This window comes from Gymnodraco acuticeps, unplaced genomic scaffold, assembly GCF_902827175.1.
Source record: "Gymnodraco acuticeps unplaced genomic scaffold, fGymAcu1.1, whole genome shotgun sequence".
Taxonomy (NCBI): domain Eukaryota; kingdom Metazoa; phylum Chordata; class Actinopteri; order Perciformes; family Bathydraconidae; genus Gymnodraco; species Gymnodraco acuticeps.
The window spans coordinates 1-26,664 of NW_022991809.1; the positions used below are offsets into that span (position 1 = coordinate 1).

General features: G+C 41.8%; 1 protein-coding gene across 1 annotated transcript in view; it reads right to left on the bottom strand.

Moving 5' to 3' along the window:
* Window positions 1-968: 968 nt before the first annotated feature.
* dok6 (docking protein 6) overlaps window positions 969-26,664 on the bottom strand; it is a gene marked incomplete at its 3' end in the record, with an annotated part of 47,787 nt that continues 22,091 nt past the window's right edge. Inside the window, 7 exon segments of the mRNA XM_034199652.1 lie at window positions 969-1,107; window positions 1,983-2,020; window positions 2,022-2,192; window positions 3,915-3,998; window positions 4,000-4,019; window positions 13,593-13,707; window positions 19,598-19,705. Of these exon segments, the coding sequence (XP_034055543.1) occupies window positions 969-1,107; window positions 1,983-2,020; window positions 2,022-2,192; window positions 3,915-3,998; window positions 4,000-4,019; window positions 13,593-13,707; window positions 19,598-19,705 (675 nt within the window).

Here is a 26,664-nt window from a genome sequence, read left to right on the forward strand (position 1 = left end):
GTAGCTCTAATAATTTGTAAGCTACTCCATAGTATGTTTATTGTCCTGGATTTTATCTTTAAGGTAATAGCTGTAACGGTATTTCAGGCTTGAATATAATATATAAAGCTTGATTATATTAAATGTTAAATCATTTGCCATGATCCTAGTTTTATTTTGAGGTTTTCTCAATCGGTTTTCACTTCCTGTTTGATTACTGGTCTGATCACTTTCACCTGACCTCCTGCTCACCTGTAACTTCATCCCCTCGTTAGTTCAGATTGTATTTACTCTTGTTCAGTCTTGGTCAGATTATTGCACAAGTCGTGTAGTTCTGTTTTGTTTGCATTGACAACTCACCTGTTCACCGTGGCCTTTGACCCCTAACCCATCACATCCCCCTACTTCCACTCCTACTGCTATTTATTTAATTATTTACTTTATTATTTGCCCCTTTTGTTTGTTTGTTCACCGTGTCAAGCGGCGTTGGGTCCCTTGAAAGGCGCTATATAAATGTTATTACTATTATTATTATTGCCTGTATCCTCAGAGTCAGAATCAGAACACCTTGATGAGTCCCACAGAGGGGACATGTATATTGTTACCAGTGGCGAACCGTCAGGGCCTTCAAGGTATTCAGAGAATACCCTGGAACACTCAGATAAAACAAAACAAAAATAGATTTAATTATATAAATAAATGTATATAAAATGAATAAATGAGAATGGTATCTGTGTTGTTGATCTCTAATATCAGTGTTACGTTGATTTGTTTCTCCTTCTCGGACCATGCGCTACGCATTTCAGTGGTGTTGTGTTAGAAAAGAAAGCAACCAATCATATCTTGTTCTGGGTCTCTGGGTAGAATATCCTGCGTTTGTTTGTGCCGACCCTTGCTCTCATTTGTTTGTAAGGTTGGCAGAGCTGGAGTAAACCCTGAGCTGCTGCGGTAAACGAGAAAAACAAAAAGCAGAAAATGTTAAAGTGTACCTGGGAGCTCTTCTCCATCTCCTCCATCATCCTCTCGTGCTGCTGGGCGATGGCCAGCGTGGAGGAGTGGACCCGCTGGTAGATCATCTCCCCCTCCCGCGTCTGGAACGTGAACAAACCCTCTCCTGTGTCACACATCCTGCGCCAGGAACACCACACACACACACACACACACACACACACACACACACACACACACACACACACACACACACACAGAGAGATAAACGCACATGCTTTGATCGCGTTCACTCTTGAATTGCTGATTTACAGAAAATGCATGGTTGAACGTGCACTTACAGAGAGAGGGGCATTGATATAATACCGAACTGAAGTCAAACACACACATGCCTGAGTAGATAACAGTACACACACACACTCTCACAGAGGCACCTGTCACATCAATGCCTGAAGCGCTCTGCGGCATGTGTTTCCTGGGATGCTTCCATATCCGAAAAGCGCTTTGTTGAAGTTTTTTACATTTCCAACGTTGTTTTTCCCTCCCGCCGCTAACATTTCAATCCCACACACACACACACACACACACCACACCACACACACACACACACACACACACCACCACACACACAACACACACACACACACACACACACACACACACACACACACACACACACACACACCCACACACACACACACACACACACACACACACACACACATACCATGTATACATCACTTCAGGGGACATTACATTGACTTACATGCATTTCTTGGAGACTTATCCTAACCTTAACCATAACCAACACATGCCTAACCCTAACCCTTAACCTAACCCTAATCCTAATCCTAATCCTAACCAAGTCTTCACCCTAAAATTAATGATTCCCCTCATGGGGACCTCCATTTTGTCCCCATAAGGGAGGCGAGTCCCCACACGTGACTGTGTAAACAGATTTAGGTCCCCACAAGTATATTAATGCTAGACCACACACACACACACACACACACACACACACACACACACACACACTGATCTGCGCGCACACACACCTTCCAGACTCAAAGGTGAACCAGGTGGAGTCTCGCCCCGTATCTCCGCAGCGAGCTGAGCGGCCACATGACGAGTTTGAGGCGGTTGTTGTGGATGTCCCACAGGTAGATGTTCTCATGAGTGATCTGCATGGTGCACTCCCCGTAGATGTCCAGGTTCGGCGTGGGCATGAGGTACACGTTGAACCGCTCTGGAGAGATTCAAAAAACCTCATTAGTTAAAAAGAATAAACCAATCAAAGACAACCTGAATTCTAGGATTCTAGTGGTAGCCTCTCTACAGTAGCCATGCAACTATTTGTATCTCCGTGTTTGAGCGGTTGCCTTTATTTCAGTAAAATGGAGATTCATATATTTAGTTTGTTGAGCTTGAAGCATTAAAAGTGACATTTGAAATATTCTCTTTCACAAACTTGTGATCCACTGGAGCTGCTGGGGAACTGTCTTGGGCTATTTTCTTTTAAATGTGCATGGCTTAAATATCACTGAGAAATGTCCGCCTTTAGTAGTGGTCAAGATGAAGTCATGTGACTGCGGTCATGCTAGCATATTAGCTTTAGCAGCTTTAAAAGTCATAGAATTGAGAGTATATTCTGCTGAAACAAACGTGTACATATAATAAGCGTTTGATGACATTATTTATTTTTAAATAATGTACGAAAAACATTGGAAGAAACCCCAAAATGTGTCACCCCTGCAGCACTATATAAATACACAGTCTGCCTCGACTCAATTCACTCGAAGGTAGAGGGTGTTTTCCAACGTGTCAAAAGTGGAGTCGCTTAAAAAAGGTATTTTAAGTTCACCTGACGCCGTAAAGTGAGCTGCTCTGGGATCAGCCGCTGCATCTGCCCCGTCACATTAAGCTGTGGGAGGCAGACAGAGAGGGAGCGCTCTATAATCTAAATTAGTTCTCACTAATTAAGCTTAATGATTCAAATAAGCCGTGTGTCCTGCAAGCGGAGATAGGAAATGGCAATGGCATAGTGCGGCGTGTTTTTAGGGACAGGGAAAATGAACTCTGATTTAATCATGTTGTAGATATATAGTAGTAGTTTGAGGAGATAATTGAAACATGGCTGCAGGGCCTCTTGATTCATTCAGGGTTATTTCACTGCTGCAACTCTTCCCATGAGCACCACCACTTCAGTCGAGTGGTGATGCTACACTTCCAGTGCGCTCGCCAAAAAACTTAATTAATATCTAAAAAAAAAAAATGGCTATGTTGAAGAATACAATTTTCACTTCCTCGGCTGCGGAGAAATGAAATGACTGCCGATTATTTTCAATTACTTCGCCTTCCTTCTTTACAACTTTAACTTCTCTTCTTTGGCTGTTGCCTTTTCAATTTCCTCCCCAGTTTACACAATGACACAGAGAATGAGCTCCGGTGTGTATAGCCAGCGCCCCGTTGTCTCCTCTCTTTTCCATTTCCATCTCCTGTGAGTGGAATATGTGGGGATGAAGCACATTTATTTCACATGGCTTTTGGAGCCATAATCTCATCCATCTCTGTGACAAGCTTCATTATGAGGGAAGCCAGTGATGCACAGCAGCTCTCATTAGCGCTGGAACAGAGCCTGTGACCTGTGCTCCAACACATATACACACACACACCACACACACACACACACACACACACACACACACACACAACACACACACACACACACACACCGCACGCTCATACTTTAAAGTTGAAACCAACATGCGCTCTTTAAAGACTGCAACAGGTGGACTTTGGGGATCAGATATTGACAAAAAATGGCCCTTATTAGCCGGGCCTAATTGGACGGGAGGATGTTTTGCTCCCCTAACCCTCTGAGGACTTGCTTTTTTAACGCTCTGCAACCGCTAACTTCTCCTGAGAGTCAGAGCTTGACCCTGAATGTGACTAATTGGGGCACTCACCATTTCTGCTCCCGCTGCAACCCCCGCTGCTAACAGGTCCGGCTCCCCCAGGCTGATGTCGTTCAGACGGCTGCCGAGGCCACTCCCACGCACCAGAAGCTTACAACCACTCCTCTGCATCCAGCTCTGCAACACACAACGCACGCACACACACACACACACACCACACACACCACATACACACACACACACTCACACCACATACACACACACACCACACACACACACACACACACACACACCCACACACGTTACAGAAGTGATGGAGACCATGGTTGAAGGCAAACAAAAAGAGGAAATAACAGATCAAATCAAGCAACTCCCCCTCTCTGATTCCACAGCAACCAGAAGAACATAAATACTGGCTGGTGATTTGATTCATCAGCTTTGTGAAGGAATACAAAATGCACAGTGCATTTCCTTAGCTGTGGGTGAGTCCACTGACACCACTGACAATGCTCAGTTGCTGGTGTTTGTGAGTTGTTATGATGAGGCAAAGGGGGAGTTTGTTGAAGATGTGTTGGGCCTGACGAACCTCAGTGGACACACAAGGGGGAAGACATTTATAACGCAATCATGGGAATGCTGAATGAAAGAGGGGGCAGCTGCCTTTATTCATAACTGTGCAGCTCTGCGACTCTGAGGGATCAAGCACAGACACAATAACAATGAAAACTGCTGCATACAGATTATTTTTTTGTTTTTGCAACCTCGTGTTAAGAATCTTGTTGCAATTGTTTAAAAGTTTGAATGACCGTAATAACGGACCTTTGTCGTATTGAAACAATTTATTTTGGACCTTTAAGATTTGTATTTGAGTACCCCCTGCTCTAAATAATAATGATCACGCCACCCAAACACACATTCAAACTAAAGGAACCAGCCTGTTTGGAAAATGAGAGAAGTAGAAAGTACAGATATTTGAGTTCAACATGTAAGAAGTAGAAAGTACAGGTATTTGAGTTCAACATGTAAGAAGTAGAAGTACAGGTATTTGAGTCTCAACATGTAAGAAGTAGAAAGTACAGGTATTTGAGTTCAACATGTAAGAAGTAGAAAGTACAGGTATTTGTGTTCAACCTGTAAGAAGTAGAAAGTACAGGTATTTGTGTTCAACATGTAAGAAGTAGAAAGTACAGGTATTTGTGTTGAAAGTGTAAGAAGTAGAAAGTACAGGTATTTGTGTTCAACATGTAAGAAGTAGAAAGTACAGGTATTTGAGTTCAACATGTAAGAAGTAGAAAGTACAGGTATTTGTGTTCAACATGTAAGAAGTAGAAAGTACAGGTATTTGAGTTCAACATGTAAGAAGTAGAAAGTACAGGTATTTGTGTTCAACATGTAAGAAGTAGAAAGTACAGGTATTTGTGTTCAACATGTAAGAAGTAGAAAGTACAGGTATTTGAGTTCAACATGAGAGAAGTAGAAAGTACAGGTATTTGTGTTCAACATGTAAGAAGTAGAAAGTACAGGTATTTGTGTTCAACATGTAAGAAGTAGAAAGTACAGGTATTTGAGTTCAACATGTAAGAAGTAGAAAGTACAGGTATTTGAGTTCAACATGTAAGAAGTAGAAAGTACAGGTATTTGTGTTCAACATGTAAGAAGTAGAAAGTACAGGTATTTGGGTTCAACATGTAAGAAGTAGAAAGTACAGGTATTTGAGTTCAACATGTAAGAAGTAGAAAGTACAGGTATTTGTGTTGAAAGTGTAAGAAGTAGAAAGTACAGGTATTTGTGTTCAACATGTAAGAAGTAGAAAGTACAGGTATTTGAGTTCAACATGTAAGAAGTAGAAAGTACAGGTATTTGTGTTCAACATGTAAGAAGTAGAAAGTACAGGTATTTGTGTTCAAAGTGTAAGAAGTAGAAAGTACAGGTATTTGTGTTCAACATGTAAGAAGTAGAAAGTACAGGTATTTGTGTTCAAAGTGTAAGAAGTAGAAAGTACAGGTATTTGAGTTCAACATGTAAGAAGTAGAAAGTACAGGTATTTGTGTTCAACATGTAAGAAGTAGAAAGTACAGGTATTTGAGTTCAACATGTAAGAAGTAGAAAGTACAGGTATTTGTGTTCAACATGTGAGAAGTAGAAAGTACAGGTATTTGTGTTCAACATGTAAGAAGTAGAAAGTACAGGTATTTGAGTTCAACATGTAAGAAGTAGAAAGTACAGGTATTTGTGTTCAACATGTAAGAAGTAGAAAGTACAGGTATTTGAGTTCAACATGTAAGAAGTAGAAAGTACAGGTATTTGTGTTCAACATGTAAGAAGTAGAAAGTACAGGTATTTGAGTTCAACATGTAAGAAGTAGAAAGTACAGGTATTTGTGTTCAACATGTAAGAAGTAGAAAGTACAGGTATTTGTGTTCAACATGTAAGAAGTAGAAAGTACAGGTATTTGAGTTCAACATGTAAGAAGTAGAAAGTACAGGTATTTGTGTTCAACATGTAAGAAGTAGAAAGTACAGGTATTTGAGTTCAACATGTAAGAAGTAGAAAGTACAGGTATTTGAGTTCAACATGTAAGAAGTAGAAAGTACAGGTATTTGTGTTCAACATGTAAGAAGTAGAAAGTACAGGTATTTGAGTTCAACATGTAAGAAGTAGAAAGTACAGGTATTTGAGTTGAGTTCAACATGTAAGAAGTAGAAAGTACAGGTATTTGAGTTCAACATGTAAGAAGTAGAAAGTACAGGTATTTGAGTTCAACATGTAAGAAGTAGAAAGTACAGGTATTTGTGTTCAACATGTAAGAAGTAGAAAGTACAGGTATTTGAGTTCAACATGTAAGAAGTAGAAAGTACAGGTATTTGAGTTCAACATGTAAGAAGTAGAAAGTACAGGTATTTGAGTTCAACATGTAAGAAGTAGAAAGTACAGGTATTTGAGTTCAACATGTAAGAAGTAGAAAGTACAGGTATTTGAGTTCAACATGTAAGAAGTAGAAAGTACAGGTATTTGAGTTCAACATGTAAGAAGTAGAAAGTACAGGTATTTGTGTTCAACATGTAAGAAGTAGAAAGTACAGGTATTTGAGTTCAACATGTGAGAAGTCAAAGTGAAAAGTAGCGGAGTAAAGTACTGATACCAGAATAATATACTTAAGTACAGTAACGAAGTATTTGTACTCCACTACTTCCCACCTCTGCACACACACACACACACATCCTGCACACTGCAAACATAATAAAACACAGATGATACAGCAGTGCTGCCTTTAGTGAGCCACATAAATCACAATCAGGATAAAACGCTGCATGCACAGGACACGTGCTAACTGTAGCCACGGGGAGAAAATCCATCTGATCGATGAGGTGCAGATTAAAAGAGGAGGTGGGTTCAGCAACAAACAAAAAAAGGCAGGCTTCTCCAAGGCCGTATGTCCGCAGTCACCACTGAAGCTACTGATCCTGCATTCAGACAATCAATAAGCTATTTTCCAAATTGAAGCTGTAGCTTGTTAAGTGGAAAGGAAATGCGGCACGTTATAAAAACAGAGAGGATGTTTCAACGGAAGGAGGGAGAACACTTATGTGCTTACTTGTTGAAAGTTAGATGATAACATCGATATCACTCTCATATCTGTACTTTAAATATGAAGCTCAGTTAGCTTAGCTTAACACAAAGACTCAGTAAAGTGTATTGCTTTCATCAAGTTTAAAGGGGACATCATGAAGAAGTCACTTTTGTAATGTTTGTGTATGAACATCTTGAATGCCTTTGTTTACATCAGGGGTGGGGAACCTTTTTCCTCTCAAGGGCCATTTCAATTTTTTCAACATCCTCCGAGGGCCGTACAAATTATTGACCTCTGCTTAAAAAAACTAAAATCACAGCCCATTCATTTGGCCTTTCTTTCATGGTGTGCAAAGAAAAAGCAACCTCTCAATCCAGATATCTTACCATGACTCGCGCATGCATGCACGTGCACGGTTGTGGCAGGACCACCAAAACAGAAAGATATGGACACAAGATGTGTGCAAATTCAATGCAAAGGACTTCGAATCAGGGTAAGTTTGAGTCCCACTGCAGTCAGCATCTCGTTGTGTCCCTGGGCAAGGACTTCACCTCAAATTGCTCCTGTGGGGATTGTCCACAGTACTGAATGTATGTAAGTCGCTTTGGATAAAAGCGTCTAACAAATGACATGTAATGTAATGTAATGTAATGTATTTAGTGTCCTAACCATGTGAACATGATTTAAGGGGGGGGGACCTAACCTCCTCTAGCGGGGTCCGTGGGCATGCTCCCCCAAGATTTTTTTTTAAATGTTGAAGTTAAAAGCATCAATCTGGTGCACTTTGAGAGCAACATGAAGAGATCTATGGATACATCTCAACACCCATATGAAACAGAACTGGAAGCAGATTTTCTTTTTCTTTATGGATATTTTACAAATCACTCTCCTTTCAAACTGTATTTTTGTTTATTAATAACAACTTTGTTTTACTATCATATAGTATTTTATACCCGTTTACTTTATTCTCTTATTTTTTTATAACTATAATGATCATATAAAGATGTGCCTTTACCTCACTGGTTGTAGAAAAAGCTTCTCATATTCGTTAGCATAGCTAGCTAACCAGATGCTAATAACAACAAAGTTATTGACTGTATGATCAGTGTGACAGATGAACAGATCGCCACTGGGCTTTCAACTAAAGACACAGCCACGCAAAAACTGCGGCATGTGTACGGCTCCTTATCTGAAGTGCCGGAGCAGCCCACGTGATGACACGTTAGGCTCGTGTTGTGTTCAATGACCCTGATTTTAGCAAGGAAAAACAGGTACTCGCTTGTTTAATTCTTTTGCGGTCTAGATTTCTTTAATTTCTTTCTTTTTTGCGTGTATTTATAAATTACATCGAGGGCCGTATCAAATGGTCTCGCGGGCCGTATACGACCCGGAGGCCGGAGGTTCCCCACCCCTGGTTTACATCATGTCATCTTTGCTTGCTTTGATGCTCATACGAAGCTTTGCATGCCAGATATTCACTTTATCATGATAGCAATCAGGGTCAAACTTTACTCTTAAGAGGCTGACATATTCTGCTATGTTGTATAAAACCGTTTGACAAATGGATTAGTGGCCTCATCCCTGCAGCTCTATTGTTAACTCATTTTGAAGTGAGCCGGAGTTATATCTACAACATGTGACAGCTGGCACCTAAAGGTGGGAGGGCATTCATTGTGAGACTGAATGCTTTAATTGGAGGCTAAGTGGAGACCAATGATAATTCCCTGAATCGAGTCTGCATGGCAGTTTGTTGTTTGTGAATATCAATTCAACTTCCTGTTGATTTAGAAACAAAACGGTGTTTACAGAGTGGAAGATTCTCCAATTGTCTTCTGTGAGCTTTTGGTGAGAGTTACTGGAGGATGAAATTAGGCATTTGGTTATCTTTCTGAAGCTCAAAGCCCAGGGGAATTCTGGGTAATGTCACCATGTCCAGTGATGTGTACAGAGGCGCATTTTGAAACAGCAGCACCATGTTTCTGTGTCCATCAAATCCATGCAGGATTGTGTACTTTTTAGGGTTGGTAACTTGTTTAGTTTGGAGGGAAATATCTTTTCGGTCTTTTTTACTTTCCTCACTTTAGGATTTAGTGACAGCCTGTTTTTCAGATCAGCTGTAGAGTCCAGTGGGACAGAAACACACAACTTTGCAGGGTGAAAGAAAGGTCTGCCGCTGCCTGAAGCACTTCATTCACACACAACAGAAACACACACACACACACTTACAGGCAGCAGCTCTGCACTCTAACTCCTCGCCCATGCCTCCCAAGATTCAGCTCGTCTCATTCAGAGTTACCATGGCCTCTGAATGCCTCCAAACTAGGGATGCATATCGTTGACTTTTTTATGATACCGATACCACTGAACGATACCGATACTCAACCGATACATATCGTGATACTTTGAAAATGTATCATCCCACAATTACTCCCATGAAGCGCTTTACGATATAGTTAACATGTCAAATGAATATTAAATTCAATTGTGGGACTTCTTGGACCTTTTAGTTCTGAACAAACAATGAAAGATAGATTAAAAATATGAAGAAAACCGATTATGGAATATCTTTTATAACACATCAGGTGTGCCGCGTGAATAGCACACCTTGATCTTGTCAATGCAAACAGACCGTTATAGCACCGTTATAATTAATGTTAAACCTGAGATTCGACTAGAGAACAAATACATAATAGAATAAAGGTCATGAGATCTCGGCATTGCACAAACAAACAAATCTCATCTTTAAAATCAACATTTGCCTTCACTGGTGAGAGAAAACAATCACAGTTCATTTGTGGGACTTTTACCTTTCTAGTGTTGAACAAACAATGAAAGATACATAAAATATGAAGAAAAACGATTATGCAATCTAATTTATAACACCCGCCATCACGGGCCACGGACTCACTTTTAAAAAAATATCTATATATATTTTTTTAAAGTATCGAAACCGGATCTGATTTCGGTACGGTATACCGTAGCCACCAGTAACCGGTATTTCGGTAATACCGGTATGCATCCCTACTCCAAACTCCCACACTTTTGAGACCACTGAGTGGAAACTCGGCTAAACAAACACTTCATCAGCCTCGCTAGTTGATGTGCCGTGCATGAAGAATATGGTAGGAGGAGGGAGGATGTTTCTGTAGGTGTGTGATGGGAAAGGATTGAGTGGTGCTTACGGCCCCTACACACGGCGGCGTGTGTTGCCGCTTCAACGTTTCTGCCCATTCACTTTGAATGGGGTGACGTCACGATTTGCCGAACTGCATTGTGGGAGCAAAGTGTAGCTTCTCTCGTGGTGCTCGCTGCAAAAGTAGAGCAATGTTCTACTTTTGCCGCCTCGACGGAGGCGTCAGCCAATCAAATCCCGCATATGCAAATCTGACAGTACAAGCGCTAGCCAATCAAACCGCGTGTATGTTGGGAGAGCCAGACTGCAGTTATTTCCCATATGTCAAAAAATTGAGGGAGGGAATCACCCGGTATATGACCAGTCCCTCTTTACATACAGGGATACAAACCGGAGGAGCCAGGCATGGGGGGAGGTGGCAGAGACAGTGGGTGAAACTGGTAGGTGTTCGCCTGTTTGGGGAGTTTATATCCAGTGTACTTCGTTTGAATGGACAGCTAGCAAGCATAGACAGTATATTTAGCCAGCATGGATGTAGCATGAATGCTTTGCTTTGTATGTCCGGGGCGGGACATTCATGTGATTGGTTGTTGGTCGCGTTGACTCCCCAAGCTCAAGACACGCCCACCGCCAAGCGGCAACGCACGCCGCCGTGTGTAGGCTCCGTTAGTGTTAGAGAAGAGGAGTGAGGATACATGTGATCAGGATACTCAAAGATAACACTGTATGCAGATGACGCTTTGTTCTCTCTGCAGGTCACACTCTCTTTATCTCCAAAGCACACACCTGTCAAGAAATGTCAGATCTGTTACCGTCTTTTGTGTCGTGTGTCTTTGACAGCACATGCCTGGGTGAAGGCATCGCAAGTTATTTTAAGTGTATATATATATATCAGGAGATCACCATGAGGCCTAATTATGTTTTTTATTGCTGTTAAAACCTGTCAACACCTCATCGTTATTTGGTTCTCTAGGACTTTAGACACGTTTAAGACTTTCCATCTGACAGGTTGAGTTTCAGATACAAACTATTTGACATCGCACATCAGTGGGACGACTGACATGGAGATAAGGTCTCTCTAGTTTTTATTATAGTCACATAAAGCCTTTAAAATACAAATGTTTCCACTACAATTGCTTCTCATTTGGTCCTGGACTCGAGCCACGTCTCCATGCACACAGGTGTGTTTGTGATTGTATATTTCTTTGTGTGTTGGTCTGTGCGCACACACACACACACACACACACACACACACACACACACACACACACACACACACACACACACACACACACCACACACACACACACACACACACACACACACACACACACACACACACACACACACACACACACACACACACACACACACAGTGTGTGAGGTCACTTAAAATGAGCTTTTGTAAAACTCTGTCCAGGGGGAAGATTTCCAGAAACAAATGTGTCTGTGTGCATGTCCACATTGAAAACCATGTTAGGGTTAACAACACCAGAACAGAGCCATAGAAATCATTAACATCAAGTGTTTCTTGATGTTAATGATTGTGTTGCAGCAGCATAACAAGACATGGCATTGCACAATGAAAATTAAAGACTGGAAATAAACAAGAAAGTAGAAAATGTTGAATTAGTATTTGTGTACATATGCTGACATAAGGTAGTGAGGCGTGAGGGGTGTAACTGTAAAGGGCTTCCAGGAAGTGAAGGTCAATGGGAGGTCATTGATGCAGGGTGATAGAACCATCCATATGGTGGTGTGAAGAGGAGGGGGTTGTGCCTGGCTATGAGCCAAGGGACAGAGAGAGTGCACCACTCTGAGGTCAATAACATCTCGCCTCATGTTTATCGACTACCACGCTCATGCGCAAAATCCACTTCTTCATGTCTCTTCTACATCAACATGTGTCCCCTCTTCCTCATGTCTCTTCTACATCAACATGTGTCCCCTCTTCTCCATGTCTCTTCTACATCAACATGTGTCCCCTCTTCTTCATGTCTCTTCTACATCAACATGTGTCCCCTCTTCTCCATGTCTCTTCTACATCACATGTGTCCCCTCTTCTCCATGTCTCTTCTACATCAACATGTGTCCCCTCTTCTCCATGTCTCTTCTACATCAACATGTGTCCCCTCTTCTCCATGTCTCTTCTACATCAACATGTGTCCCCTCTGTGGAAAGAGACTCTGAAAGTTTCAGGAACAAAGATTCTCTCTTTTTGATCCATTTCTATAAAAACCTGTCTGAAAATGAGCTGATCAGATTTTGGCCACTTTATGATGTCATAACGATGTGTTGTCTTGTGTAACCATTAGCCAATCAGCAACCAAGGTAACCCCCCCCCCCCCCCCCCCCCTTATCACCTGAATCTCCTCCTAGAGCACCATTGAGTTCTTTGTAACCAAATGTCTCTCAGAGGGGCGTGGGGAGGGGCTCCTTATTTTCATCTAAAGTAACAGACAGAGAATCAGCACTTTGGAAACAGGGCTGAAACAGAGGGGATTATGGGTAATGCTGCAATGATCTGTTTGGTGTTTCAGCCAATCAGAGACAGGCTCTGTATATATCTGAGACCTGTGATATATTGAGGAAGAACAGTATAATAGGGGCCCTTTAAGATGGAGAAGTTTACCCCGTCACATTAAGGTTCATCCTCCTTATCCTCCCCACCCGGCTCCATTTATTTTCACCTTAACGAATACAATCATGTGCCTCTTTGGCTTCCTATCCACGTATTAGATGCAATCTCGATTGTTACAGTCCATAATTGGGTTGCAACCCGTTGCAACACACTGTAAACAACGGCCAATATCATTTCTCATATACCTGCAGTATGAAAATCAATATTTCGGAACGGATCCTCCCACTTCTTAATATGGCGGCAAATGAGCAACACTTGGCTAAACTCCAATTCTCCACTGCCTCTTTCACCTCTCACTGGAGTTCAGTCTTCCTCCGCTTCTTGACAAACTTTTCTCATGCAGCCTCTTGTGTTTGCATGCAAAACAAAGACATATAGTAGTCCTTCCCTAATTTCCTCACTCACCTGATTCACAGGCGAACGTCTTGGATGTGTCGTCGCAGAAAATAATCGCCACCGCGTGTTTTTTTGTCTCCCGCGGCATCCGGGTTATGTTCTTGACGTTATGGAGCTCAGTGATCTAAAGAGGAAGAGAGAGAGAGAGGAGGCAGCACATTATGAACAGCAGCAGAGACTTCATTTCCATCTTGCATTGACTTTGCTGAAAGTGTAGTATTTAAAGGCTTAGCATAAAAAGGTAGGAACGGAAAGGAAGTAAATATTAGCCGTTTTCTGCTGATGACAGAAAGCAACACAACGTATCGCTAAAAGCACTTTCTGAATGAATGTGACCCGATGCACACAGTGTGTAATTGTGCAGCTGCTGTTTAAGCAGCCTCCTGTCCTTGAAACTGGTTTTCCAGTCAATGAGGAGAGGAGGGCGATCAAAAGCATCCGAATCACTTTACCAGGAGATTGATTGCGGATGAAAAAAAAGAAGAAGATTACATTTAATTGAATATCCCCCGCATTTACAGGCCATTTTGTTCGACGGTCCTCTGTGTGTTCGCTCTGCCTGGGAGATAAGGCCCATTACATTACTGTTGTCCATTGTGCGCTAACTGTGGGCTTGTTGCCAGCCTGTTGGGAATGAATTAGCTGGGCTCAGTGCCCATTTTGTAAAGGTCCAAAGATAAAAGACCCTATACACACACAACATATGTGGACTACACGTTTATGTGCTCCATATCATTAGATATAACACGTTTCTTCTGTGCTCAGCATTCAGCTAACAAAGAGCTAATACTTAGTGAAGTGCGAGCAGGATATGGATATTGAAGGATAGCCACCTTAAAGATAGTATCTATATATATTTTATATGAGAAGTGGATGTTTTATTCCCCTGTGAGGAAACGGTACCTTGTGTTCTTATCCTCGGGCAGACTCATACATATAACTGACACAAAGCAAGCATCCACTTCTGAGCCATGAATACAGCCTCTCATCTCTGCCTGTGTGTGTGAAGATGTGCATGTGTGTGTGTGTGTGTGTGTGTGTGTGTGTGTGTGTGTGTGTGTGTGTGTGTGTGTGTGTGTGTGTGTGTGTGTGTGTGTGTGTGTGTGTGTCTAAGAGAGAGATTTGGGTGCATTCCTGGCCCGAGGCGCTAGAGTCCGAGTAAAGTGAATCATTTGTGATGAGACCTATTCCTCATCTCCTCTCCTCTCCTCCATCTTTTCAAAAGGTGTACGTCAAATTTGATATCAAAAAGTGTACTCGGCACACAGCCGTGCTTTCAGTCCACATGCACACAGTGACGATGATAACATCTTGACGTTGGCAGGTCATTTTTTCGGGATTGAAATACCTGGGCTGATACATGTTGATGAGTCATTTGATGTCAAGGCAACATCACGCTTGACATAGAAGACGTTTATTTTTATTAAACCAGCACATCATGGATTGAGGATGATATAAAAGACGAGGGAATGACGTTAGTTCAGCAAGTATTCAGTCGTGATCCAAGGTGTTTTGGACATTACCTGATAAAGGTGCTAGAAGAAATGAAGGGGTCGATACAGTAATGTTTCGAAGGGGAAGATGAATGTCTGTATCAAATTGCATGCCAATCCCTCCGATAGACGTCGAGAAATCCAATTAAAATGGTTACTGTCTTTATGTATTATTGTCCTTGTTTTTTGACAATCATTCATCCAATTAGATTCCGACTTGACCGCCGTATAGGTGAAGTGAAGCGTGTGAAGTAGCTCGGATAAAAGACAAAACAATCAGCTTCTAGTGTCAATAAAAAGCATAAATGTCAAAATGTTAGTCGTAAAAGTCCTTGCGATCCATCCACTTTTGACGATGAAGGTCTGTGGAAATCTAAATGACAATCCCTCTAATATTTATTGAGATATTTCCCTCCAAACTAAACAAGTTAACCAGCCACCCTAATATAGTGTAACTAAAACCATCCTCTGTTCAGGCATTTAAACACAGCTCCATCTCTGCAGAGCTCACAGAAAAACAACTTTTCTACAGGAGCTACAAATATTCTAGGGATTGTTTTACTGAGTGGCCCGGCGCCTCTAAGACAGAGGAAAGGGCACAGGGAAATAAACAGAGAGAGAGAGAGAGAGAGAAACAACAACGACATAAAGCCAATCCCCTTTGTGGTGATTGTGTAAATCAGCCAGCAGTGCAGCCTATTCCCTCCCAGAGCAGCGCAGCGTTGAATGAAGCCCTCGGACGGGACCTTTCTTGATCTTTGTGGCGATGCATTACGAGGAGCACTGGTGCATGTGTGTGTTCATCGCTCACTGCTGCGCTGTGTGTGTGAGATACTTCTGGGAGGAGGGGTACAGCCACACAGCACCCCCCATATGACAGCATGATGCAGGAAGGCACTTCATTCACAATACTGATAGCGTAGCAGCGTGGGATGCTAACATCATGTAAGCCAATGCAAGGTTTATTTATACAGCACCTTTCAACACAAGGCAATTCAATGTGCTTTACAAAAACGAAACAAATTGAGAAAATGGCGCAAAGAAGAGAAGAAAGAAACACATGAATAAAAGTTACAGTGCAGTGTGAGATGTGAATAGTTCAATTAAAAGCAGCGGCAAAAAGGAAAAGTCTGCAGCCTGGATTTAAGAGTAGTCAGAGTTGCAGCGGACCTGCAGGTTTCTGGGAGTTTGTTCCAGATATTTGGAGCATAGTAACTGAACTTCTCTGTGTTTAGTTCTGACTCAGAGAGCTGACCAGAAGACCTGAGAGATCTGGATGTAGCTGTGTGTGTTCACCGCTCACTCCTGCGCTGTATGTATGAGATACTTCTGGGAGCCACACACATACAGTGGGGCAACAAAGTATTTAGTCAGCCACCAATTGTGCAAGTTCTCCCACTTAAAAAGATGAGAGAGGCCTGTAATTTTCATCCTAGGTAAACTTCAACTATGAGAGACAGAATGGGGGGAAAGAATCCAGGAAATCACATTGTCTGATTTTTAAAGAATTTATTTGCAAATGATGGTGGAAAATAAGTATTTGGCGAATAACAAAAGTTCATCTCAATACTTTGTTATATACCCTTTGTTGGCAATGACAGAGGTCAAAGGTTTTCTGTAAGTCTTCACAAGGTCTTCACACACTGTTGCTGGTATGTTGGCCCATTCCTCCATGCAGATCTCCTCTAGAGCAGTGATGTTTTGGGGCTGTCGCTGGGCAACACGGACTTTCAACTCCCTCCAAAGATTTTCTATGGGGTTGAGATCTGGAGACTGGCTAGGCCACTCCAGGACCTTGAAATGCTTCTTACGAAGCCACTCCTTCGCAATTGGTGGCTGACTAAATACTTTTTTGCCCCACTGTATGACAGCTTGATGCAGTCTGCAGGAAGGCACTTCATTCACAATACTGACTAATAAATCTATTAGAGCCCCCATCTCATGTTCAGTGGATCCAGGAGGTTCTAAACAATGTGAAGTTGGAAAAACTGAGGTTCTCTCTTAAAGAACTTTAACACAATACGGAGCCCGTTTTTATATTTCATAGACACTCTGGTAACAGATCAGATGACAGTCCTTTTGGTTCATATTATTCTTATTGTTAGGGAATCATTTGCTTAGGTAGTCAACCTTCGACACAGTTCATAACGTTCTCCTCTCACTGTCTCCTTTCTACGGCCTTGGGTATCGCTGCTATCTCTCTTAAGGAGGGGCAGCTTGGGTATTGCTGCTATCTCTCTTCAGGAGGGGCAGCTTGGGTATTGCTGCTATCTCTCTTAAGGAGGAGCAGCTTGGGTATTGCTGCTATCTCTCTTAAGGAGGAGCAGCTTGGGTATTGCTGCTATCTCTCTTAAGGAGGGGCAGCTTGGGTATTGCTGCTATCTCTCTTAAGGAGGGGCAGCTTGGGCGCATTGTTGTTGCCAGTCTGTGACCGAGCACAAGCCGCCATGAGGTAGGTTACTGTTCAGGGACGAAGGTTCCCTGACGCACGTTCTTTCCTATGGACGAGAGCTCTATAGATTCAGGGTCCATAATGTTTAGTCTCACTGATGAAGAATGTTGATTATTACACTCTGAACTAGTTAAAACCTCGAGCTGCAGAAAGAGTTCTTCAGAATTGGTTTGTCAACCGCTGTGTCACCTCGTGACGCACCACATGTCTCGTCAATTCTCCGGCCGTAACTCCAAATAAACCGTCAGTGTTTGCCATCAAAGCTCCAGCTCTCCTCGTGTCTCTCTAAGTCCTGTTTCCAATTGCTTCAGAAGTTTCCCCCACACTTATTGTAAGAATATTTTTGCTTACAGTTTTCCCTTATTATTTATTTATTATTTGTGTGCTTAATTTAGTTTCTTACCTGAGGTCGAGGCGGGGTGGGGATGGACGGTGGGATGTTTAAAATAGAAAACTGAAAGTTATGTTTCTGCCCCTTTCTTATTCTGTAATCGTATATGTTTTACTTTTAATGCTCAATACAAATATGTAAAAACAATAACACTAAGAAAGTGGATCAGTCCAGTTCTGAAGTCTTTACACTGGCTTCCTGTCTGTCAAAGAATTGATTTCAAAATACTGCTGCTGGTTCATAAAGCATTGAATGGTTTAGGCCCAAGATGCATGTCTGAGCACTTTGAATTGCCTTGTGTTGAAAGCTGCTATATGAATAAACTTGCCTTGATAGCGTAGCACGGGATGCTAACATCATGTACCAGTGTGCAGACTGAGGATGTTTCTTTTGAGAAATCCCCTCATCTATAATTACATGATGGCAGACTGAAGCCCCGAAGGTGTCAGAGACCCCTCTCATCTGCTCTTATCTCCTCTCATTACTATTCGATACTGTTCACGGTGCTATCCTTTAACATCATCTCCTCTCTCCACGATAATGAGCCATAATTGGAGAATTTCAAAGGGCTTAAGAGGCGGGGAGAGATATTATACACTGGATTATTGCTTTCAAAAATCCCTGGAGGAGAAGATAAAGTTTCAAAAATGTGTCTTAATGGATTCTTAACTCCATCATCTGGGGCCAACGGACAGATTTACATCGTTTTATATGAAGATGAAAACAAGGCTCTTGGTGGGAAAGTGTTAGCAGTTTAGTAAACCACACCTTGTTTCGTTTGGCAAAGATGTGTCACATATATCGGCTAGTTTAGTGGCACAGAGGATGTTTTAAGATCATTCATCTGGTGCATTAATACAATGAAGGGCAATCATTTTTGGTCGGGGATCATTGATGTCACATTCATCAGCTAAAGATAATTAAATCACCAGTCGGCCAAATGGCTAAATGAAACTCTTGGCTGATTCCTTTAATGTTTTTATTCCAGATGTGATCAAGTCACTTTGAAAACTGTTTGCATTTTCTGAGTGTTTTCCGACATGTTATGGATAGCTAAATCGAGACTAGGGAGATTGTATTGATCATAAGAATAATTGCAGATGATCTTTCTGTCAATGAACTAATTGAATATTTGACTTATCATTCCAGCTCCAATACTATTGAAGCTCTAATGCTGTGCAGTATTGACAAGGTAAATCAATAGATAAGACAAATGGAGATCATAGTGGATTCTATAAAGTGTGTGTGTGTGTGTGTGTGTGTGTGTGTGTGTGTGTGTGTGTGTGTGTGTGTGTGTGTGTGTGTGTGTGTGTGTGTGTGTGTGTGTGTGTGTGTGTGTGTGTGTGTGTGTGTGTGTGTGTGTGTGTGTGTGTGTGTGTGTGTGGCCTAGCATTACTATACTTGTGGGGACCTACATCTGTTTACACAGTCACGTGTGGGGACTCGCCTCCCATAAAGAAGACTTGGTTAGGTTTAGGGTTAGGCATGTGTTGGTTAATGTCAATGTAATGTCCCCTGAAGTGATGTATACATGGTATGTGTGTATGTATGTGTGTGTGTGTGTGTGTGTGTGTGTGTGTGTGTGTGTGTGTGTGTGTGTGTGTGTGTGTGTGTGTGTGTGTGTGTGTGTGTGTGTGTGTGTGTGTGTGTGTGTGTGTGTGTGTGTGTGTGTGTGTACCTTGTGAAAGGTCCTGAAGTACGCCGCCTTCTCGTCTGGGTATTTCTCTATCCGCCGCGGTCCTTTACTGGAAGCTTTCTTGAAAACCAGCCAACACCTCCGGAAGATCTGAACACAGACAACGATGTGAGTTACTGAAACGCCACCGAGACGTGCATTTCGGTAACTGGAGACACAGAAAACAGAAAAACAAGCTGAGGACGACCCTCTGAAACCAAAAGAGTCAACCTCCAAAGCAGACAGCAGATAAATCAATGCTGCTTCACCAGAACTCTGTCTATTATCCACCAAAATACCCAAAAAACTAAGTATTAAACTCTTTAAAAGTAGCTCTTAATGTTTCCCATTGATCAAAATATAGATTGGCCTAATACAGCGGAGAGAAAATACTTTGGAGAGGAAATTAAACCATTAAGCCTCATGAATCAAATCTGAAAATACATTTTAAAGGAACATATCTCATTCACATATTAAGAACCCATTATTAATGCATTTAGATCAAACTGACAGCTGGAGTAAATGCTTTCATTTTGGTCAAAGCAACTCCAATTACTCTTTATTTAATCTCTCAGTCGTCCAACGAATAACTGATGAGCTGAAGGATTATGATGAATAGTTTATTTGTTGTGTGTTCGTTGTTTTCAAAGACATGTCCACGATATCCTCAGCAGCATATTATGCAAAAGATAAACAACAAGTGCACCAGCTGGGAAAAATATATTTAATTAGTAAAAACATTTAGCAAAGAGGGAATGTAGGTTAGTAAATACACAATTATTTATTAACTTTTTCTGTTATTAATTCAAAACGTAAATACTGGATATTTTATTGTTTTAGTGATGAATTTATTCATTATTTTTCCGATTTCTAAGTGAATTCACTTTATTAGGCGTTAGGGCAGAAATAGGCTGTCACTGTAGGCTATAAAATGCATGTTAGAAAACACACACACTTCTCTCTGTGGTGCAGCACATACCAATACACTGTATTGATTATACTCTGACCCATACACAGGCTGAAGATGACACAAAACTAGGTTGTTGTATATCGGAGTACTTCAAGGTCAAATCATGACACTAATGGATGCAAACACACATGCACACACACACACACACACACACACACACACACACACACACACACACACACACACACACACACACACACACACACACACACACACACACACACACACACACACAAAATCTCTCTGCAGTTTTCCCTCTTATGGCGGAAAGCTCATGCATGCACGTTTATTTGAACATGAACATCTGTCATTGTAAGATAAGGAAAACTAAAGAGTGTAAACCATGTAATCCTCATGACTTAAGAAACACCTGCCAATCCCTGCGTCCAATTTTCAGCTTATACATCGTTTTCTTAACGGTTTAGGAGAATGTCATCAAGACACACTTCATCCGTCCGTTTATACGAACAGAATTGAAATCTCCACCTTTGGAAATTCATGTTTTTCTTTGGGCCACGACATCACTGAGGACTGAGGATCAATAACAAGATAGATATCATTCCGCTGTAGTACCCCGCAGCAGTACTTTGAAAGAGCCGTGACTCCAAAACATAGCTTCCCCCTCTACAGCCGGTGTGTGTCGAGGTGTGAGGAGCCAACACACACCGTTTAGAGTCTGAGGAAGTGTAATGGTTTCTCATGAGTCCTGCGTGGTTTCTCGTCTCTAACGGTGGGACCTTTTTATTTCCTGGTGCAGACAGCCTCGATCACTCTGCCTGATGTATGATTGCCCCGGGCCGCATGTTGTGTTGTTGATTAATTTGTTTACTCAGCTGGTGTACTTCATAAAGGGCCCGCTGAGTTGAACTTGGCACTTTGCAGTAATTGACTAGAGCGGATCCCTCGGTCCTTATCGGGCCGCCTTGATGGGCCTCATTCTAGTTAAGTGTTGCCCAGGCCCATTATAAACAGCAAACTACACAGAATGATAAACAACACTCTCCCTCCATCATTCCCCACACCCACCCTCCATAAAAGGCTTTCAAGAAGAAGCCTAAGGACCTTAAGAGGCGATAAAACTGATTGATCATACTGTATTTATACCCGCAGCTTTGACAGAAAAACTAGCAGAGATCTGAAACCCTTTTGACAATGGTTGTTACCACATGTGGGAGTTTTCAAATGAACCCTAACCCCATTCCCCACACCCACCATCCATAAAAGGCTTTCAAGAAGAAGACTAAGGACCTAAAAAGGCGATCAAATCAGATCGAGCATACTGTATTATATATATAACCGCAGCTTTGACAGAAAAACTGTGAATCCCTTTTGACAATGGTCATTACCACATTTGGGAGTTTCAGAATTAAAGCTAGCTGCAATTCCCTTTTGGGAGCGTGAGTCAAAGCAATGCTGCCTGCCCACAAAGTATTTTACCCCAGCGCTGCTCAGATTAAGCAATTATAGGAGCACAAAAGCAGTGAGATAGCTGGTGCATAATAAGAACAGGAGGGTTTGAAAGGAGAGGGCTTAATTTCTCCTGTTCCTCAGTCGTCGGAGCTTTGTGAAGGCGCTGCTATCCTCTGGCTCATTCAGAGACACTCCAACTCTGATTGTAATTACATGGACGTGAATGAGACTCTCTGCTGGTTTGGTGTAACTCATTTAATGCCAGAACAGTAAAGAGTGCGCTGCCTGGCACTGAAATCTAACCACTAGTTCCAGGAGAAAACACAATGTGAAGATGAAGAGGGTTCGGGGGAAACTAAAATCGTCCATGTTTTTGATGTCCTCTGATTACTGATGTGTGAAAGATGTTACACCTCCACTCGCTGTGTGGTTTACCTTCGCTCAATTACACAAAGTAGGTTTTGAAACAATATGCACAGTAAACTTCATTTCATGATTTCACATATTTAATGTGTGTAAGCTTTCGTTCATCTTTTCATTAAAAGGTAGAGAACAAAACCAGAAATGACTGAGGAAAACAAATGTGCCTTTTTATGGTTTAAAAAGGGCCAATATGTTTCATATATAAATGAATGCAGTAATAACGTGTGAAGTGTATTATCACATATGTGCAACTTAAATCAAAGTACAACTGGCAAATAAACCTCATTTTAAATCCCCATGTGTAAAGCTTTAGCTGTCTCTAAAAATAGGGTTTAACTTGTCATGGAGATTATTTTCTACACTACAATTATAAAATGTCCTTGAGTATATATTCGTGTTTGCACAGAGGGGGTATGCATTACTCTTGTTCTTCTAATCATATTGTTTACCAGGTAGAAACGTGTGTTGTTTTATAAATATTTTCTTTCTTGTGTTTCTGGAGGTCCTACAATTCCCAGAGCTGCCCTTTAGGAAGTGCATTCCCCTTTAAAGTGCTTTAATGTGAGTCATTTCCATAGCAAGGCGTGTCCACTTGTTAAATAACTTCACTAACTCATTTGTCTGTTTAGATTATGTCATTGTTATTGTTGTTATTGTTATCATCATGCGTCGCTTTCCACCTTCTTCTCCAGTAGGACTCAGATGAGGGTGTTGCACTTTTCTTTTCCTTATACATGTGATGTTTTGGTGTTGTTTTGTTTCTTTCCGTTAACCGTCAAGTGGGAAATAAGTATTTTTTTTGTGTGTTTCATGCGCTCTCTGTACATCCTTCATGCACTCAGTTTGCCCCGGGGCAAACGAGAGTGTTGCTGAAGCCCAACCCTGCCTTTATACCTAAGGTGGTTGGCTCATGTACCCCCATTGACATTGTGGCATTTCCTCCGCCGCTGTGTTCCTCTGAGGAACAGCGGCCGAATTTGCTGTGTCCAGTTCGTGCTTTACGCATCTATATGGATAGGTCAAAAGAGTTTCGTTGTAATGACCAACTCTTTGTATCCTGGGCTAACCCTCAGAAGGGCAAGCCCGTTACCAGGCAACGGCTCTCCCACTGGATTGTGGAAGCGATTGCTCTGGCTTATACGAGTCAGGGTTTGCAGGCACCAACGGGCCTGCGTGCTCATTCTACTCGTGGACTGGCTACATCCTGGGCTTTGTTCAAGGCTGTTTCCATCCAAGACATCTGTGCAGCAGCGAGCTGGTCCTCACCGCTCACTTTTGTCCGCTTTTACAGGCTAGATGTTCCAAGTGTGGCCTGCGCAGTGCTGGGCCCCGTGTTGAGACAGGGTTCTACCTGTTAAGTTCTGGTTGTTTTGGTGATTTTCGAGATAAGCATGTCTAGCAATACGGGAGTTTCAATATCCCATAGTGAGACATCGAACGGAGTGTTATGAATGAGAACTATAGGTTACTTACGTAACCCCAGTTCTCAGAGTAACATGAAGTGAGATGTCTCACCAGACGGCCCTTCTTGCTAAGGCGAAGCGAGAAGAGGTGCTTATTTTGAATTACGCTGCGTCGTAGCGCAAGCTACTTAAAGGGTGGGTGGATTCCCTGACGTTGACGTCAAGATCACCAGCCAATCAGGATTGGCGTAATGAGATTGATGCTCCTGTTTGCATACGCATTGAGGCGCATCCCTAAGATACTGTTATGTTTGGCTGTGAAAAAAATATATATATATATTATGAAGGGCAGACCATCTATTTGTATTTATTTTGTTTTTTTTAGAAAGGGGCAGGTCACATAAGATGTTATTCTTCTCCCTGCTCCTTTTCGCTCAATGGTAGAGTCATGTTTTGTGGCAATTATTGTACATTTGGTTTTGCGTACCATGAGCGGGACAAATAAAAATGAAAAGAAGACTTTTGAGAGTTTTTGATAAAACACTTGGAGGTGCATTTGAGTACAAATCAGCTCCAAACGAGGGCAGATATGCCACCTGCTGCAGAGCTCCTCCCTGATTGGCTACAGGCAGCAGGTGACAGGTATAAACGATTTCAGGAGAGAGCATCCTGGTTGGTCTGTCCTCTCCATAAAAATGGATGAATGAGTGCTTTGTTTTCTGAGATATTTCCCTTCCAATTGTCTGCAGAGGCTCCTCGAGAAATTAAATGTTTTTTGATGCCATGAATATTTTTGAATCAGTACAAATCTACAATGGCATGCTGGTCCAGTCTTTGCCTCTGCCTGACATCTTTAAGTTTCAACAAACATTATTGAATCAATGGACTGGCCGGTACGGAAGAGGGCCCCCCGTTGACAATTGACTAGCGGTACCGAGTTGGGCCGGTCGGTCGGTCGAGTTTCCGGGCTGATTTTTAGTCCCAGTCCGCCCCTGATCAGGTCACATGCATGTTTCTGCCGAGCACATGTTTTGGCTAACCATTGCCATTTTGAAAAGTGGCAGGAAGTTGTCAACAAGAAAGAGCATCAACATTATGAAACAGCAGACAATGGAAAGCATCTTAAGCCACAAAATACTGCAAAGTGTTTTTAGGTTTCAGTGTTTGAGAATGATCTACTACACAAATTGGCATCAAAAATACAAGTTTAAAGAATAGTCAGTGGAAAGTAAGATAACACAAAACTGCAGCTTTTTAAAACATGTAATATTAACCTCAACTACTGGTGTCTGCAGAGGAAGTGACAGGTGCCCCAAGCCACAACTTGATTTCCAATGAAAATGTAAAAACTTGGGTTTTCCCTGAAGCACCACCAATACAATGTAACTGACCTTGAGAAAATGTGTAAAAGACTTGACAAGGATGTCACTAAAAATGTAAGACATGCAATGTTGAAATATTGAGAACATAGTTATCAGGGTTGAATTCCTTCTGCAAACATTGGGTGCTTTACCTTTTTCTTCTCAATGTGTCAAAAAGGTGTATTTCCACACAATGCAGTTTGTGGTCTGTGTGTTTAGGAAATCTCTTCAGGAAGTGCTTGGCAAGGTGCAGCGAGTTCGACTCTACGAGACGGATTAGAGCCAAAATACGACCACAGATGGACACGGACTGTCGGATAGGCTTTAATAAAAGGTTGAAAAGGAAACTAAGAGCACATCTGTCTACATATAAAACAAGAATGGCGTTCAGAGAGTGCCAAGTCCCGATCATAAGTGAAAAATATAGTCCAGGATCCAGATCAACTCCAAATTTGTGTGGGTTGATCTTCAATTAATCTACTGAGAAATCTTTAAAAAAGAAGCTCCTGCAACTGCACACTTTGCCTGAGAATCACGACATTTCTTCAGTCTTCTTCACCTTCCAACTAGTCCAGTGATAGATGTCTATACAATTGATGAATGCATTGCAAACAGGACATGCTAACAGCTAATTTAGCATACTTTTAATAGTGCTAATGAACCAAAATGTAAACAAATCCTGTCTTAAAGCAGAGGAGACTTGCGCGGCTTTCTCTGGGGTAAAGAGACATATTTAAGATGCATTTAAAAATAGTGTTTGTTTACCTCAGTCAGTGCTTCACCCTTTCACGAAGTTTCATGAAAGTCGGGCTAGTAGACCTCCGCTAATCCTGACAGACAAACAGAAAACATAACCTCTTGGCAGCGTGATCAATTTGCTTTATGGTGTGACATTAAATGCCACAATAAACGTTAATTAAATGAGAGTGTAATAAACCATGACTCTGAGAATTTAGGACCCAGACACCTCGCCGTAATGAGTGATGGTTTAGTCATTTCTGTAAGTGGCCTCACACACAAAGTCCATTCACCTCACGGAGCATTATCAAACTTCTGGCGCTATTAAAGAACTGTCTCGCCTCTCAATAAAATATAGGCCCTACTTTCCCCTCGGGCGAAATCACTTGTCATTTGGATGAACTGTTTGAAGACAGGAAAAAGATTTCCCATGACAGGCTGCTTCAGGTAAATGACTAATCACAGGGCGGAATAAAAATAGCTTCCTGCTGAATTCTCAGGAGTGAACACAATCATAATACCTCAGAGGCTCACCACTTTCATTATTCCTAAGATATTTGATTTGAACAAGAAAAGGGACAATGTGGGAAGGCTTTGTAGTCTCTCCGGGATTTATGAGCGCTAGAAAACATGATTTGAAGATGATTGCTGCTGCACTTATTGACAATACAAGAGTGGAGAGCACTTCAATCAAAAGAGTCCTGCAACACTCAGACGTGATGATAACAGGCAGGATTTAGCACTTAGCATGTTGAATACTGAGCC